The 17,524-nt window shown below is 37.5% G+C and overlaps 1 protein-coding gene across 6 annotated transcripts; it reads left to right on the top strand.

Moving 5' to 3' along the window:
* The first annotated feature begins 303 nt into the window (after nucleotides 1-303).
* Nucleotides 304-17,152, top strand: BIRC3 (baculoviral IAP repeat containing 3). 6 transcript variants are annotated; one of them, XM_067038572.1, is made up of 10 exons: nucleotides 316-566; nucleotides 1,338-1,440; nucleotides 4,535-7,649; nucleotides 7,758-7,857; nucleotides 9,508-9,586; nucleotides 10,603-10,651; nucleotides 12,237-12,479; nucleotides 15,817-16,071; nucleotides 16,332-16,373; nucleotides 16,491-17,152. In XM_067038572.1, the coding sequence occupies exons 3-10, from the start codon at nucleotides 6,797-6,799 to the stop codon at nucleotides 16,682-16,684; spliced, it is 1,815 nt and encodes a 604-aa protein (XP_066894673.1). In that variant the 5' UTR covers nucleotides 316-566; nucleotides 1,338-1,440; nucleotides 4,535-6,796; the 3' UTR covers nucleotides 16,685-17,152. The 6 variants fall into 6 exon arrangements, with proteins under 6 accessions (XP_058925873.1, XP_066894673.1, XP_066894675.1 ...); XM_067038573.1 differs by having other exon boundaries at nucleotides 345-566; nucleotides 1,338-1,386; XM_059069890.2 differs by lacking the exon at nucleotides 1,338-1,440 and having other exon boundaries at nucleotides 304-566.
* The last annotated feature ends 372 nt before the right edge of the window (nucleotides 17,153-17,524 follow it).

Here is a 17,524-nt window from a genome sequence, read left to right as displayed (position 1 = left end):
TTCATGCTTTACAATTATAACAGAATTATAACAAAAAGTAAAAATTATCAGAAAGACTTCACGAAGTTTCGCGGTTTTCTTTTTTTATTATGTGGGAGATGGACCTTTTCCAGTCAGGCTGACCAATGCTCATCTTCCCCCTCACAGATTATCAAGATTTCCTCTGACCCACGAACAAAGAAGCAAAGGTATTTCAGTAAATGTCACGCCGATACGCCCTGCTTAAGAAACAGTCACGCTTTTCGGGTCATGGAAATCCCCGAGTGGGTCTGCCAGGCCACTGATTAAGGGGAAGTGTGTGTGGTTATTACCGCTGGAGTTCCCCTAAGTCTTAAGAGGAAAGCACCAGCGAACAAGCAAACCGCTGGGAGGAGTGCGGGACAAATGGAGCGGGGTGGGGGTGGGGAAGGGGAGGAGCGGTGGGGTGGGGGGACGTTTAATAGGCTGCGTGAGACTCCAGCCCGCACCGAACAGCGGGGCGACGGCTGTCACCCGCCAAGACTCGGCCGGCACAACCCGACTGCCGCGCACCGGCCGGGGTTGGCAGGCCGGCCGGTAGAGCTGAGGTGAGTGAGCGAGCGTGCGTGTGCGCGCGACCGTGTGTGTCTGTTCGCGTGTCCACGCGCGCGACCCCCAACGTCTCCGCACTGTGTCCCGCGCGGGCGGGGGCCAAGTCTGCCGCTCGCCTAGGGGCACACGGTAATCAGACCTGCTGCAGGGCCCAGAGGTCGGCTCCAGGCCGGCTCTCGAGCCGACCAGGGACGGGAAGAGAGTGGGAGCCCGGGTGGCCCTTCCCGGCGCAGCCGCGCTGGTCCGGTCGGTCCTCGCCGCCGCCCAGACGTGCTCTCCAGCCCGCGGGGCCGCCGGGCCCGGCGCTGCCTCGCCAACACTCACTTTCTGTCCGTCTTCCTGCCGGGTGTGCACTTCCTGTTTTCCTTTTGCAGTGAGTCAGTGGAATGGGGAAGCTTTGACAGTTGGTTTAACTCGATTGCCAAGAGATATCACCGGGCCTTAGACGGTGCCAGATGAGCTTAAGCACAGAACTTAAAGCAGATCTTGGGCATAGTAAGGACTCAGTAAAATCTTGTTTAATGGACACATGGAGGAGTGTTCCCAAGTGGTGGCAGAAAGAGCAGATTTTTGGTTGTTTTCCTGGTGATCAGCATGGAAACCCTGTAGTGCTCTTAATCTAGTTAGTAAAGTGCTGGAGGTATTTACCCTATCCTAAACTAACAGTAATATTAACTTTGTTTGCCACTATTTGTTGCTAACATTAGGTGTTTCTAATACCCACTATATTCAGCGACTCCCTTAGAAGACTTTACATGTGTTTTCAGGTTTAATTCTCACAGTCCTAAGAAGCACTTGCCCAGGATCACACCCCTGGTACGCCGAGACTGAATGATTTTGGAAACTCAAGATGTCTGACTCCAAAGCCTGGTATTAAACCATCACTGAGCAGACTTTGTAGTCATTAATGTAAAATTGATGTCCTTAATACCATGAAAATGAGGGTGCTGCGTTCCTGGGGGGCTCAGTCAAGTTAGTGAAATTCACTTCTCAGCAAAAAGTCTTAGTGTCTACATTATATGCCAGGCTGAATGGATGGTGGGAGTGGGAGGGCTGGTACAGAGCTGAAACACAGTTCTGCTGTGAAGGAGCTCACAGACTAGGGGGAGGTAGAGAGAAAAGGCACACTTAAACTCCAGTGTCTGAGACATGGATGTGCTTGCTAAGTGCCCAAGAGGATAGACACAACATCGCTGGCATCAGGGTGGTTGCCCACTAGAAATGATAGAGTAAGAAGAGATGAGGTTGGGGACTTGAGCCAATCTGAGAAGGAGCCACAAGAAAGGAAAGAGGAATCCCAAGAGAGTGGTATCAGAAGCCAAGGGACTAGAACATTTCTTAGAGGAAGTGGACCCCAGTGTCAGGTGTGAAAAATTCCACTGGTTTTGGGGAAGAAAAGATTGGTGTTACTCATACTGAGAGTGGTTTTCCACAGACACAGAAAACAAACATGGTTACCAAAGGGAAAGGCGGGGGATGGATAAATTAGGAGGATGGGATTGACATATACACGCTACTATATATAAAATAGATAACCAACAAGGGCCTACTGTACAGCATAGGACCTATACTCACTATTTTGTAATAACCTATAAGGGAAAAGAATCTGAAAAAGAATATATATATATGTATATATATAACTGAATCATTGTGCTGTACACCTGAAGCTAACACAACATTGTAAATCAACTATACAAGTAAATAAAAGAAAAAGAGAGAGTGGTTTTAAGTGGTGCTGGCTAAAGCCAGTTGTATTGGGAGACCTTCACCATAGACAGTTGTTCATTTCCTTTGGCTGTAAAGCGAAGGTGAGATACAGGGTTGTTGCTAGAGTGAAGAGTAGGGTTGAAAGAGGGTTTTTTGGTTTTGCTTTCATTTGAAAGCTGAGAGAGAATTAAGCATGCTTGTTATATTGAAGGAAAAGACCCAGTAGAGAGAGTTGAAGAAATGAGGAGGATAGGGTTAAGAGCAAGGTTTCTGAGGCCAGTGGGGGAGGATGGGATTCTTTTAAGTGAGGCAGTAAGTGGGTTGTGAGCAAAAAGGGCATGGATTTGAGAATGTGTAAGGATTACTACTCAATGATGTCTCTTTGCTTTGAGAAATCCAAGGCAAAACAATCTACTGAAAGTGAGATGGGGAGTTGTGGAGGAGAAATCAGAGGAAGGTATTGAAGGTTTAGAAGAGTTGCATAGGCCAGTGGGCTAGGCTTAAGAAGAATTGATGAGAGATAGTAAAGGGCCAGCCAAGGTGGAGTCTGACATCATGCTGGTCTCTGTCTACAAGGTTGTAGATCTTCCCCAGCAGCATTTAGAATTCTAGGTGTTGGAAATGGTTAAGACAGAGTTTTAATGGATCCAGGGTTGACATCTTGGCATATTTTTGTATATTTATTGTATAACTGTTGCCTAAATGTCCACAGACATGCCTTGTTTCCACATCAAAGCTTCTTTAGGGTAAGATCTGTGTAAGGGGTTTGAAATCTCAACTGCATAGGGGCCAGGCAGGTGATACAAATGAACAAAACTAGGGGTGTCTTTTTTAAACAAAAGCACACTTTGCTTACATATTTAATATGTAGGAATAGTCTTCCTTTCCACAAAGAAATATGTTACTCTCATTTTTCTCAAAAAATGTCCCTCTTTGTCTACCTTTCATTTTTGTTACTTTTGATAGACACAGGTATTAGAACAATTCCACTTTCTTTGTAATTCTACTGTGAGAAAAACAACAGTGCCAACTCAGTGACAAAAAGCAACTGACAGTCTCCGTATCAGAATGCCAAAGGGGAGAGCGTGTGCCTTCCCTAAAGGGTGCAGCCGCAGCTTGGCACTAGCTGATCGTTGCCATGCAGGAATATATGCCCGGTGTAGCCAGGTCTTCTGAATTTTCAGGATAAGGTTGGGATCTAGAATGTCATGGGAAATCTCTTACTTTTTTTTTTTTTTTTGGTCCCTCCATGTGTGGCATGTGGGATCTTAGTTCACTGTCCTGGGATTGAACCCGTGCCCCCTGCAGTGGAAGCATGGAGTCTTAACCACTGGACCACCAGGGAAGTCCAGAAATCTCTTACTTTTATTTTATTTATTACTTTTTTTTTTTTTTTTTACAGAAATCCCTTTTTAAAAAAATTTATTTATTTTATTTTTATTTATTTTTGGCTGCATTGGGTCTTTGTTCCTGTGCGCGGGCTTTCTCTAGTTGCGGCGAGCAGGGGCTACTCTTTGTTGCAGTGCGTGGGCTTCTCCTTGCAGTGACTTCTCCTGTTGAGGAGTACGGGCTCTAGGCACGCGGGCTTCAGTAGTTGTGGCACATGGGCTCAGTAGTTGTGGCTCACAAGCTCTAGAGCACAGGCTCAGTAGTTGTGGCGCACGGGCTTAGTTGCTCCGCGGCATGTGGGACCTTCCTGGACCAGGGCTCAAACCCGTGTATTCTTAACCACTGAGCCGCCCGGGATGCCCAGAAATCTCTTACTTTTAAAAAATGTTGGTAATTAACTGAAACATTTAAACGTACTGTGGTATTTTTCCAAGAAAAATCTTACTTGGAAAACTGGTGAAATTCAAATAAGGCATATAGATTAACTAACAGCATTGTATCAGTGTTACTTTCCTGGTTTCTATGGTTACACGTGGATATGTAAGTGCAGGATATGTGGGAACTCTTATTTTTATAAGTTTTCTCTATGTATAGATTAATTGCAAAATAAAAAGTTAAAAAATTAGTGAAATGCTGGAGTCCAATTCTGTGCAAGCCAAACATAATACCTCTGCTGGCCACCAGTTTGAGCCTTCTGGTTTTCATCAGGGATTTCTTGTCCACTGCAGTACCTAATACAGCACCTTGTATGTCATAGACATTCAGTAAATACTAGTGCTCTGCTTTGGAAAAAATGTTTAAAAAGAGATCATGGTGTTACATCTATGAATTATTTGACTTTTAAAACTGTCTTTTTTTTTTTTAACAGGTTTTACAAAAGAGACGAACTGTTCTACTTCTTCTAGGTTTATTCCAGTTTTTTCTATAAATCAAAACATCTCAAAATGGAGGCCTAAAACTCTTAAAAGGGACTTAGTCTAATCTCCGGGAGGTGGTTTTGTGCATGAATAAACAAAGTAGTTAACAGGAGTTTTTGGTATCCAAAGAATGTTAATTTTAAAAATATGATCTGGTTATAAGAGGTGTAACTATAAAGTAATAATAAGTTTGATTCTGAATTTGATTTGTGGATATAAAGTAATTATTGTAGCTGGGACATATTGTTGAACTACGTTTTTCAAAGTTGGCCAGGCAGTATCCCACTGGCTGCTGTGTAGAATAGAAAAAAGTACCTGTGTTTGGTAAAGATTTAAAAATGAGTGACAGTTATCTAGAACAAAGAGTTAATATTCAACCCTCTGCTAAATTAGAGAAATATGCGTATAAAACATTTGGCATGTTAAATGATTTCTGCAATGACAAAGAAATGTCAAGAACAAAACTTTCTGATAGGTACAACAAATTTAGAGCAAGTATGAAAGATAAACGTGATGATTGGTAAAGAAATTAACCATTTATAAGACTTGATATTTTGAAAGTCAAAACTTTAGTTTGTTCAAATGGGCTGTTATTTCTGAGAATAATTAGAATGAGAATGATGACTGGATGGTTACATTTTGGTAAATGAACAAACTTATTCCAAAAGAAATTCGCACAGAGACAGTAGTAACACCAAGAATGAAAGGAATACTGAAGTTAGACATAATAATTCACCTCTGAGGGCAATTATCACTGGTATTTAGATATGTTTCTTCTCCCACCTGGAAATAAAGCATTGAAGTCTGCAGTAAAAAACCCCAACATATGTGGGACCCAGGAAGCATGCTTGCAAAACACTTCTAGAAAAAAAAACCATGTGGACTTGTTTATTGGTTATTACTGACATTATTGACACAGAACCTACTTACTAATAGCTACTTATAATTGAGAAATTCTGAATTTTGAGATCTCTGCTGTTCAAAAGAAGTGGATTGTGACAAAATAAATTTATTATTTTTTGTCCTGATAAATTCTGGTTCAAGGTATGCTATCTGTGAAATAATTTCTGACCAAAGCCAGATTTTTTTATCCATCTTTTTCTTTTTGGATTATTTATCTTAGCTTGCAGACTCAGCACTCTGACTTTTGACTGTTTTTAAAAGTAAATCCATTATCAGGAGATTTGATGTTGGTTCTCAACAGCATGAAGCTGAGTCTAAAAGACCAAGTGAGCAAATATACTCATCTCTGATAATTTATTTGAAATGCAATGTTTAATTTGCTAAGATCTAGTGGTATTGCTATGACTAAGCAATCTATGGAAAGTAATTATTATTTAATAAATCTTGAAACCAGGTCTTGAGATGTATGAACCAATTCTGTTACTACTTAAGCTCTTTATTTGGAAGAAAATTTTGAATTGTTTTGTTCTCCCTAATAAAATGGTTGTAGGAAGAAAAATTAATTTGAGCAAGATTTTGGTTAGACTGTTTATTTGGTTATTTGGTTAGACCATTATTTTATGTACTTCTAAGAAATAAAAATGCTGTTAATTAAAATGTGACATGCCATTCATTAATTGTAAGATACCTTCCATAGCAGAGATATTAAAACATGCATCTTAGAATCAGTGAAATATTATAGTCCATTCTTTTCCTCTTTCGAGGTAGGTCTTATGCTTTTTTGTTTTTTTCTGGCTACAAAATTTCACAATTTAAAAAAAGCAAAATAAACATAGTTTGAATATTTTTATGTGTATAGAACACTTACACAGCATAGCTTTCCGCCAAAACAAACTAGCTATGTGAGACATTTTATCTTCAGGCTGACTGGATGTCACTGAAGCATACTAGTGGAGAGGGTGACCTACCTGTGGAGATATCTGACACTAAATGGCATCTTGATGACATAAAGCACTCTACACTTTTATGAAGGGTTTTAATTTTCATCACAAGGTACTGTGTAGCATCATGTTTACATTGTATGCAAGAGTATACAAAGGTGCAAGTACATAATTGGCCCTTAAAATGTATCAATATAGGATTTAGAATCTTGCCATGCTATAACCCTAAATGCATAGAAGAGAAAAGAATGAAAGATTTCCTGTTCTAAGTGTTCAATCTAGTACTAAAATTAATAAACATCAAAACCCATGCACAAAACTACCTCCCCAGAGAAAGGCTAGTCCCTTTTCCTCCCCATCCATTTCATTATGAACATAGTAGAAAATAGCGCATTCTTATCAAATTTGATGAAAAGTGCCAACATATTTGAATTGAAGTATGACTTTTCATGTGAGCTGTACCGAATGTCTACCTATTCCGCTTTCCCCGCCGGTGTTCCTGTCTCAGAAAGGAGTCTTGCTCGTGCTGGTTTTTATTATACTGGTGTGAATGACAAGGTCAAATGCTTCTGTTGCGGCCTGATGCTGGATAACTGGAAACAAGGAGATAATCCTATTGAAAAGCACAAAAAGTTGTATCCTAGCTGTAGCTTTATTCAGAATCTAAATTCAGTTAACATCTTGGGAGCCACTTCTCAGCCTACTTTTCCTTCTTCAGTAACATATTCCACGAACTCATTACTTCCAAGTTTGGAAAACAGTGGCTATTTCAGTGGCTCTTATTCAAGCTTTCCATCAAATCTTTTAAACTCTGGACCAAATCAAAATTTTTCTTCCTTGAGGATAAGTCCCTACCGTTGTGCAATGAATACCGAAAAAGCCAGATTACTTACTTTCCAGATGTGGCCGTTGACTTTTCTGTCACCAACAGATCTGGCAAAAGCAGGCTTTTACTACATAGGACCTGGAGATAGAGTGGCCTGCTTTGCCTGTGGTGGAAAATTGAGCAACTGGGAACCGAAGGATGATGCTCTGTCAGAACACCTGAGACATTTCCCCAACTGCCCATTTTTAGGAAATCAGCTTCAAGGCACTTCAAGATACACTGTTTCTAATCTGAGCATGCAGACATATGCAGCCCGCTTCAAAACATTCTGTAACTGGCCCTCTAGTGTTCCAGTTCATCCTGAGCAGCTTGCAAGTGCAGGTTTTTATTATATGGGTAAGAAACTTAATCTGATAATAAACAAATATTCAACATGTGTTATCTCATATATTTTAGTGGTCAAATTATATGTATTCATAAGTTTTGGTCCAAAATTAATTTTAGGTCACAGTGATGATGTGAAATGCTTTTGCTGTGATGGTGGGCTGAGGTGTTGGGAATCTGGAGATGATCCATGGGTGGAACATGCCAAGTGGTTTCCAAGGTAATTGTTTTGAAATTTTCTTTGCAAATATGTGTGATTATTGTGAGAGGAGTTATATGTGTTTACCTTATAATCAACTGTTACTTTACATTTATGAATAAATTTAGGAGGCATTACTTAGAAAAATAATTACTTGAAAGGTTTCGATGGAAATTTAAGATAAAGAGGAAATAATTTAGTGTTTCTTTGTGTGTGTAATTAATATATATACATGTATATTCAAATAACATATGCTGATTATAAAACCAAAGTTACACATTGTAGGCAAGTAGGAAAGTACAGAGACAAAAAAAATTTAAATGTCCAGAAATCTCACCATCTAAAGATGACCACAGTCACCATTTTAGTGAACATCCCTTCAGAGACATCTCTTTATGCATATGTACATATATAGATAAATGTATACAATTTTACATGAATTAGATATATTTACTGTTTTGAAACTTTTTTCAGTCAACATGTTTTGAACATATTTCCATTTATTCAACACTCAATAATATTAACTGACTACCTGTTATCAGGCACTATTGTAGATGCTTAATATACTCAGTTGAACAAAACCAAGACTCCTGATCTCATATGCTAAACTTACAGCAGGAGAGGACAGACAATGAATAAGAACTTAATAAATAAGTTATATAGCATGTTGGAAGATAATAAGTGCTATGGATAAAAAGAAAAAAGGGAGCTTGGGTAAGGGAGATTAGAGGCACCAGGCTGGTTACAATATTAAGTAGGGTCATCAGAGTAAATATAGACCCATCTCATCTGTTTTGATCACTACATAGCATTTTCTTGTCATGTCTTACACTTTTGATTATTCTATACTTGTTTACACTCTCCCTTTTTTACTAAAATCAGGTAGCCTATAATTTTTCATGGTCAACACTTTTAGTATTTTTAGTGTTGATTACTAAACTTAGTATCCTAACATTTGCATTATATAATTTTTGATATGATACTATGTCTTTATTTATAGCAACTTTGCACTCCCCAAATATTTCAAATTTCAAAAATTATTAAGATTAAAAAGAACACCTTACATAGACATTTTTTTAAAGTGCTGCTGGCTTTCTATTGTGGTAATTTTGTGAATATATAAAAAGAACAGTAAATTTGCTTTGGTAGTGTCATGAATTCATTTTGTACTTAAATTTGACCATGGATATATATTATCTAGAAACTACCAAACTTGTGAATGTCTGACTTCTTAGAAAATGTGTTCAGCTTCCTCATTCTTTCTATGTATATTTTCAGCTTTTAAACATACAAAGCTTATGTATGAACATTATCATTTATTAGGGAACTTTCTACCTGTCTCCTTGGCTCATGAATGTTCAGAATGTTTTTAGGAATCTTAGAATAGTTGACGAGAGCAGAAAGGACCTCGGAGTGGAGACAGCTTTACTTATCTCAGTAGACTGAGAGCCTCACAACCCTTATCCACATCAGCCTTGGCTGAGTACCAGTTACAGCCTTCCTCTTGCTTACATCATCTTACCTTTGAGTGCAGTATCTCTTATCACTTCCTATATGCTAAATGAATAGTCAAGTGGTTATAATTATGTTTATGCTCACTTGAAATATTTAGCAGTCTACAAATGACCAGATCAAAATAACCCCCCAGATTTAATTTCGCTTACATTTTAGGTGTGAGTACTTGATACGAATTAAAGGACAAGAGTTCATCAGTCGAGTTCAAGCCAGTTACCCTCATCTACTTGAACAGGTAGGGACAGATTTTTTGTTTTTTAAATCATTCATTTAATTGATTTTCTGATAAATTATTTTCTGATAATTACAGAGAGTAGTATTTTAGTGAAAAGACAAGTCAATTTAAAAATACATTTTGTTTTTTCAGCACCCAGCATGATCTTAGAGAGTGCTATTCTTTGGATAACAGCAGATCCAGAATTAGAAGTCTTCTGAAAAATAATATTTAAGTTATGTTTCTGAGTATTTCTCCAACAAAGTTGCAATAAATTGGGCTTCCCTGGTGGCGCAGTGGTTGAGAATCCGCCTGCCGATGCAGGAGACACGGGTTCGTGCCCTGGTCCGGGAAGATCCCACATGCCACGGAGCAACTAAGCCCGTGAGCCATGGCCGCTGGGCCGGCGCGTCCGGAGCCTGTGCTCCGCAACGGGAGAGGCCACAACAGTGAGAGGCCCGCATAGCGCAAAAAAAAAAAAAAAAGTTGCAATAAATTAAATTATTTGAGGAAAAAAATTGACTGGATAGTAGCATTTAATAGTTTTACTATATAAATTTTTCTTAAAAGGATTTGAGGAAGATAATTGTATTGCTCTTTCTAATCTTCCCAGAAAAGCAAGTAAGAACTTAGAGAATAGTTTGAGGGTCAAACACTTCCTAGCCACAGTCAATGGAAATAAAGGGTCCAGCTTATCCCAAAGGAGCACCCAGAAAATGGAAGATCTTTGGGATGATAGGCAAACAGTGATTGTCTTACAGGTCACTGAAAAGGTGTAGCCCTTTTCCTGCCTTAATGAAAATGGATTTTATTTGTTAATACACACATACACACGCACACACGAAGAAACTCTATTAGTTTGTGGCCTACAGAATTGCTGTTGAATGTAAATGAAATTCTGCTTTTGACATAAAAAATTATGTTGCCAGTGAACAAGTCAGTTTGCAATAAATTGAATAAATTAGGTCTCTTGATTAATATTTATTGCAATGAACAAGATAAGATTTACATTTTAATTTATATACATTTTTTTGTAGCTGTTATCTACGTCAGACAATCCAGAAGATGAAAATGCAGAGTCACCAAGTATGTATACTAATAATAATTACTGCATTTAAATGTTAGAACCATTTGATACTGTTAAGATTGAAAGTTGATAATTATAATAATGTACATTTATATTATGATTTATAATTTACAGTGAATTTTCAAATACATTATTGGCATTTTTCAAATTTTAGTGCATATCATAATTGCCTGAGGAACTCTAAAAAATATTACAGATTTCTAGTCTCTACTTTAACCCTACTGAATTGAATCATAGTATCTGAAGGTGGGGCTTGAGCATCTATAGTTTTAACAAGCTTCAGACATCCAGCCTAACCCTTGTTCACAGACCAGTGTGGGAATGGGTGCACTATGATATTAGATTGCATACATATTCTTTCTATGAAATGGAGAGAGTAGAAAATAATATTCTCATTTTTCAATAGGAACTCAGAGGCTCAGAGAGGTTAAGTGACTTGTCCACCACCTTACACTTGAAAGGTGATAGAGCCAATATTTGAACAAGCTCTTCTCCCTTATCTAGTGTTAAATTCAGTTCAATAAATATTTGTTGTGCTTCTGCTATTCTGGGGAAAGAACAGAGAACAGGATAAACATAACACCTGCTCTCATGAGCTAGTGGTCTAAGGAACACGGGCAAATACACAGATAGGAGAACAGTATGGAAAGTAAAGTGTGCTCTGAGAGCACATGCGGGACAATTAGCCCAGACTTGGAAGATCAGAAAAGGCTTTCCAGAGGAAGTATTTATCTTAGCACAGAATCAAAGGGAAGAATAGTAGTTAACCAAATAACAACGGGAGGAAAAGAATATTCTTAGCAGAGAGAACAGCACATGAAAGACTTAAGTGACAAAAGAGAACAGGCACACTTGAAGAACTGAACAAAATTCTTTATGGCTAGAAGAAGCATTTGCGAACAGGTAAATGAAGCAGGCTAGCTTAAGAGTGGTCAGCACTGTAGGCAGAATTTGACCCAAGAGCCATCAGTTTGTGGCTTCTGGGATAGAAGGTGAATGAGTAAGTGGCAAGAGATGAGGCTGAAGGGGTAAACAGGGTCCAGATTGCATAAGATATTGTAAGGCACAGTCGAATGTTATCCTAAAAGCAAAGGAATCGTTGTTGGAATTTAAGAAGGAATGTGACACATTCAGATTTGTGTTTTTTAAAAGTCATTCTGGTTACAATGTTGAGAATGAATTAGACAGGAGCGATAGTTTAGGAGGCCATTGCAGTAATAGATATGAGTGATTACAATTGGCCTCTTTCAAAATTATGTTAAACATATTTGATTTAGAAAGCTCATTTGTTCATTCAACATGGGGAAAAAGGAATCTCAGTGCTGGTGGGGATGATCCCAACATTCTGTTTCTTTCTCCCACTCATATTTATGCCAGATAATGCATATTTTGAATCTGAATACAATATTCCATATTCCTATTTTAGTGACTGAACATGCATATTGTTATTTTAAATTTAAGAAAGGTAATACAAAATAGTACCTGCACATTTTCTGGGCCTTATGTTTTTGATATTTTAATAATTCGCAATTTAGAAAATATACAGACTATCCCAATATGTGTTAAATTCTTTATTCCGTATAGTTATTCATTTTGGACCTGGAGAAAACCATTCAGAAGATGCAGTCATGATGAATACACCTGTTGTTAAAGCTGCTTTGGAAATGGGCTTTAGTAGAAGGCTGGTAAAGCAGACAGTTCAGAGTAAAATCCTAACAACTGGAGAGAATTATAAAACTGTCAGTGATCTTGTATTAGATTTACTTAATGCAGAAGATGAAATAAGGGAAGAGGACAAAGAAAGAGCAACTGAGGAAAAAGAATCAGGTACACATATTTACTTCTAGTCTCCATTTCCGTAAGGATGTCACTGTACATAAGTTACTGAAAATATAGTCAATCCAATTGGATTTTAAGTTCAATATTCTGCATTTGAATTCTGAAAACTTTCTTTACATTAAAATATATTTGAATTGCTTATTAGTAAATTGAAAATATAAGTACATATACTGAGTGAAAGCATTGTTTCCTGCTTTTTCTTAATTTCTATTTTTATTCTGAGTAATTGACCGTGTGTGTAATTATTCATGGCACATTTTTGATCCCAGACTAGTTGCTCGCTCCTCTTTGCTATAAATTGGGCTGGGATCAGGGACAATTATTAATTTTAATATTAGCGTTAACAGTGTGTCTCAGCCTGTGACTATAAGTTAATGTACAAATTATGATTAAGTTTCCTATTTGCCCACACAAGAACTGAATTCCCCTTTGGAGTGTCCCTGTGTTATTTAGGGGAGCTCTAAGACACTTTCACATTCTCCCAAGACAAGTTATCCGTGCCCTTCCATGTTTGCCTTGTCTGCTCCCTGTTGCCTCTACTGTGTTGAAGCTCATCCCCTCCTCTGGATGAGCATGGTCATTCTCATCTGGTTGCTCCACTGCCATCATCACTCTGGCCTAGACAAAGAGAAATGTTGATCTCTCCTTTGTCACTCTTTCCGAAGCATGGACCAGATCCAAGAGTCCTTCCAACACAGCTGAAAACAGATTACAACTTTTAACAAGCTCTTACTGGAGATTTAGGGATAACAGAAGGGCATTACATCACAGATGGCAGTTGACAGCTGTAACTGTATGTGGCCTCTCTTGGTGCCCCTAAGCCCGTCCTCATGAATCTCTTTGCCTAGCTCCTGATTCATCTCTGTGTAGCTCTGGCCAGTTTTAACAAATGACTAGGAAAGTCCCAAGGAAAGCTCAGGCCCCCAAATATCCACAAAGCCCAGAATGAGAAAGGTTTGCCCCATATTCTTGTCCAAGGCCATCTGGGACCTCTTTCTTCCCAGGATGATTGATGGTGAGATTGTCCACTCCATTCCCGGAAAAATCTACCCCTGGCCAACCCAGACAAACATATCAGATCATAGTAATACAGCATCCTCCATTTACCAAAGTGTGAATTATTATTCAGTTCTACATGTCACCAGTACAGCAGCAACATAGTCCAAGTTCATCTTTGCCCAGCCAAATTCTCCTTTTCATTGTGAAGTGAAGATAGGGCTGCATGTCCTTCCTGTAGTCCTCTCAGTCTTACCACTGGTCGTCAGTGAACAACTGTTCAAAGAATAGAACACCCATTTCCACAATTGTTTATAAGACCCTATGAAGTCTAAAGCCATCCAGCTATAAAATACTTATTTTTCTTCCAAAAAAAAAATCAACAGTTTCCAGAGTTGACTCCAAGTCAACAGTGTACAATAACTTGCATTGTCAAAAATATCCGTTAGCTTCTCAGCTCACTGTTATATCCATACTACCTAGCACAGTATCTGTATATAGTCTGTGCTCAAGAAATATTTTTTGAATGACAATGAAAATATGTTTACGTTACTGATTACTTTGTAGTTTCCCAGAACCGTAGGTGAGTGATTTCTTGACAGATGTGTAAATAAAGAGGAAACTTAGGATATTTTTTCCAGGATAAAAGAATAATATGCTTCAAAGGTTTATTCAAGTCTTCACCTCTTATAAACCAGAATACAGTCTATGACTTTTTTTTTTGTGGTACGCGGGCCTCTCACTGTTGTGGACTCTCCCGTTGCGGAGCACAGGCTCTGGACGCGCAGGCCCAGCGGCCATGGCTCATAGGCCTAGCCTTTCCGTGGCATGTGGGATCTTCCCAGACTGGCGCACGAACCCGTGTCCCCTGCATCGGCAGGCAGACTCTCAACCACTGCGCCACCAGGGAAGCCCCAGTCTATGACTTTGAAGTGAGACTATTTTCTGCAGCTACTAGCAATCCAATTTTAGAAATCTTAAGAATTTCAGAGAACTTCTTACATTAGTTTAAATAAAATGTAATTAGAAAAATAAAAAATTAATATACTTTAACATCAAGTATTAATTATATTTTAATTTTCTAAAATATCACTACTTCTTAACCATAGATTACTTAACAATATGTTAGGTTCTAATTCTTCCATCCCTCTGGCTGTTATTTCTTTGTTCCTACTGCTGTTTAAGTTGCTGAGGCCTGATGGTTCATTTGTTCAACAAGTATTTGTGGAACATTGACTTTGTGCCAGACACTGTTCTAGGTCCTGATCCTTCTCTCATTTATTCTCAGAGCTTCAATTCTCTTCAAAATGTATATCTCGATCCTGGACTTGCTGACTAAGCACTGTTTTTTTAATTCCTTATTAAACAGTTCTATTTATATGTCCTATTATTTGACAAAGTCAGAGTTTCTAAAATCTAACGATCATCTCCCCTCAAATAATTCTTTAGACAGCCCAACTTCTCTTTTTATTTTATAGAAAAGCTTTATGGATCATGGTAAAACTATATGATAGTTAATTAATAAACTTGGAATCATAAGTCATATTCCAAAGAGATAATAAAATTGCAGAGTTTCAAATATAAAGTATTTTACCACTAGATACAAAATCTAGATCTGGAAGAATACAGAGATCCTATAGGACAGGAAGGTATTGACAAGTAGGATTTATTTTTCAAAATGCTGTTAGTGCCTTTCCCCCCTTACTTTAAAACATTGAGGTAATAGCAATATCATGTCTAATTTTGGGAAATAATAATTAATAATTTCATCTTAAAATGGAATTTTAAAGAAGTTTTATGGGTAATTGATAATTTAAGAAAAAAATGTTCTATCATTTTAATTCCCTTGATTTTGCCTTTCCCCACTTTGACTAGATTGGATTAAAATTTCAATTTTATTTGGTTCTAAGTTTTATTTGGTTAAAGGATTGGCAGTTTTACAGAATGGTAGAGAGCATAGATTATGAAACCAAATTGCCTCAGTATGACTCTTGCTAGTTGTGTGTCCTTTAGCAATTTACTTGCCTCACTGTACCTCTATTTTCTTACCTGCTAAATAAGGGTACTAGTACCTACCTCAAAGGGCTGTTGTGAAGATGAAATGAGTTAATACATGGAAAGTGCCTACCACAGTGCTCAGCGTTAGTTCTTATTATAAGTACAGTTACTATCAAGCACAGGGCATCAGGTACCCCCAAAGCTAGCAATCAACTTCAGTGCCAACTGATTATGAATTATGGTTGTTTTCATTCAGTTATAAGTGTATATGTGGAAGGAAGTTTGTGGGCAGAGTTTGAACGTGACTGTGTTTGTGTTCTTTTCTATAAAGATGACCTATCATTAATCCGGAAGAATAGAATGGCACTTTTTCAACATTTGACTTGTGCGCTTCCAATCCTGGATAGTCTACTAACTGCCAGAGTGATTAGCGAGCAGGAACGTGATGTTATTAAACAAAAAACACAGACATCCTTACAAGCAAGAGAACTGATTGATACTATCTTAGTAAAAGGAAATTTTGCAGCCACCATATTCAAAAACTCTCTGCAAGAAATAGACCCCATGTTATACCAGCATTTATTTGGTGAGTGCTGGAAAATTACTTTTGGAACTTCCTAGGTCAATTGAAAATACGCTTTTATTAATGATTTGTGATTACTGAAAATAATTCAACCTAATTTATAAGCTATTAATTGTACAAAAAGATTGAAGGTTTTCTTTGCCTTGAAAATTATCTATTATATTTGGCCAGAGTCTAAACTGTTAGTTTAAAATATATATATTCTGTGACTAAATATTGTTAACCTTATTTGTCTAGTAATGCTTTTGCTTTTTCTCCCTTAGAGCAACAAGACATAAAATACATTCCCACAGAAAATGTTTCAGGTAAAATAATATTAATAATTTAAATCAGTAGAAAACATTGTTTTTTTATTTTCTTGGCTTTTCATTGGAGGAGAAGCAGCAAATTGCCTTTTATTGAATTTTTTTTTCTCTTCTTAGATTTACCAATGGAAGAACAATTGAGGAGACTACAAGAAGAAAGAACATGTAAAGTGTGTATGGACAAAGAAGTGTCTATAGTGTTTATTCCTTGCGGTCATCTAGTAGTTTGCAAAGATTGTGCCCCTTCTCTAAGAAAATGCCCTATTTGTAGAGGTACAATCAAGGGTACAGTGCGTACATTTCTTTCATGAAGAAGATCTAAAACTTTGTCTAAACTTTAGAATTAGTGGATTACATATATTGTAATTTTAACTTTGATACTGATTTGGTTTCTTTAAGATTTCTTATTTATTTACAACAATTTTGTTTTATATAAATATTTATCTAAAACATGAACATACATATTTTATGTAGCATGGGAATGATAGGCTTTTGTTTTTGTGAACAAAAAACAGGGATAGCACTATAAGCACAATACTAAATGAAAATTTCAGCACTATTGAAATTGTAAGTGAAGTAAAATTTAAGATTTTGAACTGAACTTTCAGAATTTTAAATATTTTGGAGTTGTTTTAAGGATCAGGAACATGGATTCTCTTGTTTTTTCCATCAATGTCCTATACATAGAAGGTCTTGATGTTTGTTGAATGACTTTTTCAGGACATGATGTTTTTGTAAAGAATTCTGTGAGGAACATTTTAATAAAGCAATCAAAATTATGCTTGTTCTTAATACCTTCATTTCTATGATAATCGGATAGTTTACTGACTCCCAGCCTCCTTCCATACCTCCCTAAGACGTCTTGAATATTGAACTACAGTTTAGATCCCTTTCTGTAAGATGCTTCTTCATTTATACTTGTAGAGCACACGGGTCAACCACACCTGGCTTTAATCTATAGAATTTTATAGGATGTCTGAGTCAAAATCAAATAATCTTGCCAGTAAATTTCTTTATTCATTTGTCTGTTGATTCATTCAAGGAAGTCTCATGCCTGCCCTACCCATTGGGAAAAGCCCCTAGTTTTATTCTCACCACTTTGGTGTTAATTCTGGGACTTGAAAAGTACACTGGTTAGCAGTGTTTGGAAC

This window comes from Kogia breviceps, chromosome 7 (assembly GCF_026419965.1).
Source record: "Kogia breviceps isolate mKogBre1 chromosome 7, mKogBre1 haplotype 1, whole genome shotgun sequence".
Lineage (NCBI taxonomy): Eukaryota > Metazoa > Chordata > Mammalia > Artiodactyla > Physeteridae > Kogia > Kogia breviceps.
This window is presented reverse-complemented; position numbering and strand designations above follow the sequence as displayed.

What these genes read in the sequence shown, in the direction of transcription:
- BIRC3 (XM_059069890.2), top strand. Translation starts at nt 6,797, where the DNA reads ATGAACATAGTAGAAAATAGCGCATTCTTATCAAATTTGATGAAAAGT. An exon ending in AACTGAGGAAAAAGAATCAG is followed by an intron (nt 12,480 to 15,816) that starts GTACACATATTT and finishes TTTTCTATAAAG; the next exon opens with ATGACCTATCATTAATCCGG. An exon ending in TCCCACAGAAAATGTTTCAG is followed by an intron (nt 16,374 to 16,490) that starts GTAAAATAATAT and finishes TTCTCTTCTTAG; the next exon opens with ATTTACCAATGGAAGAACAA.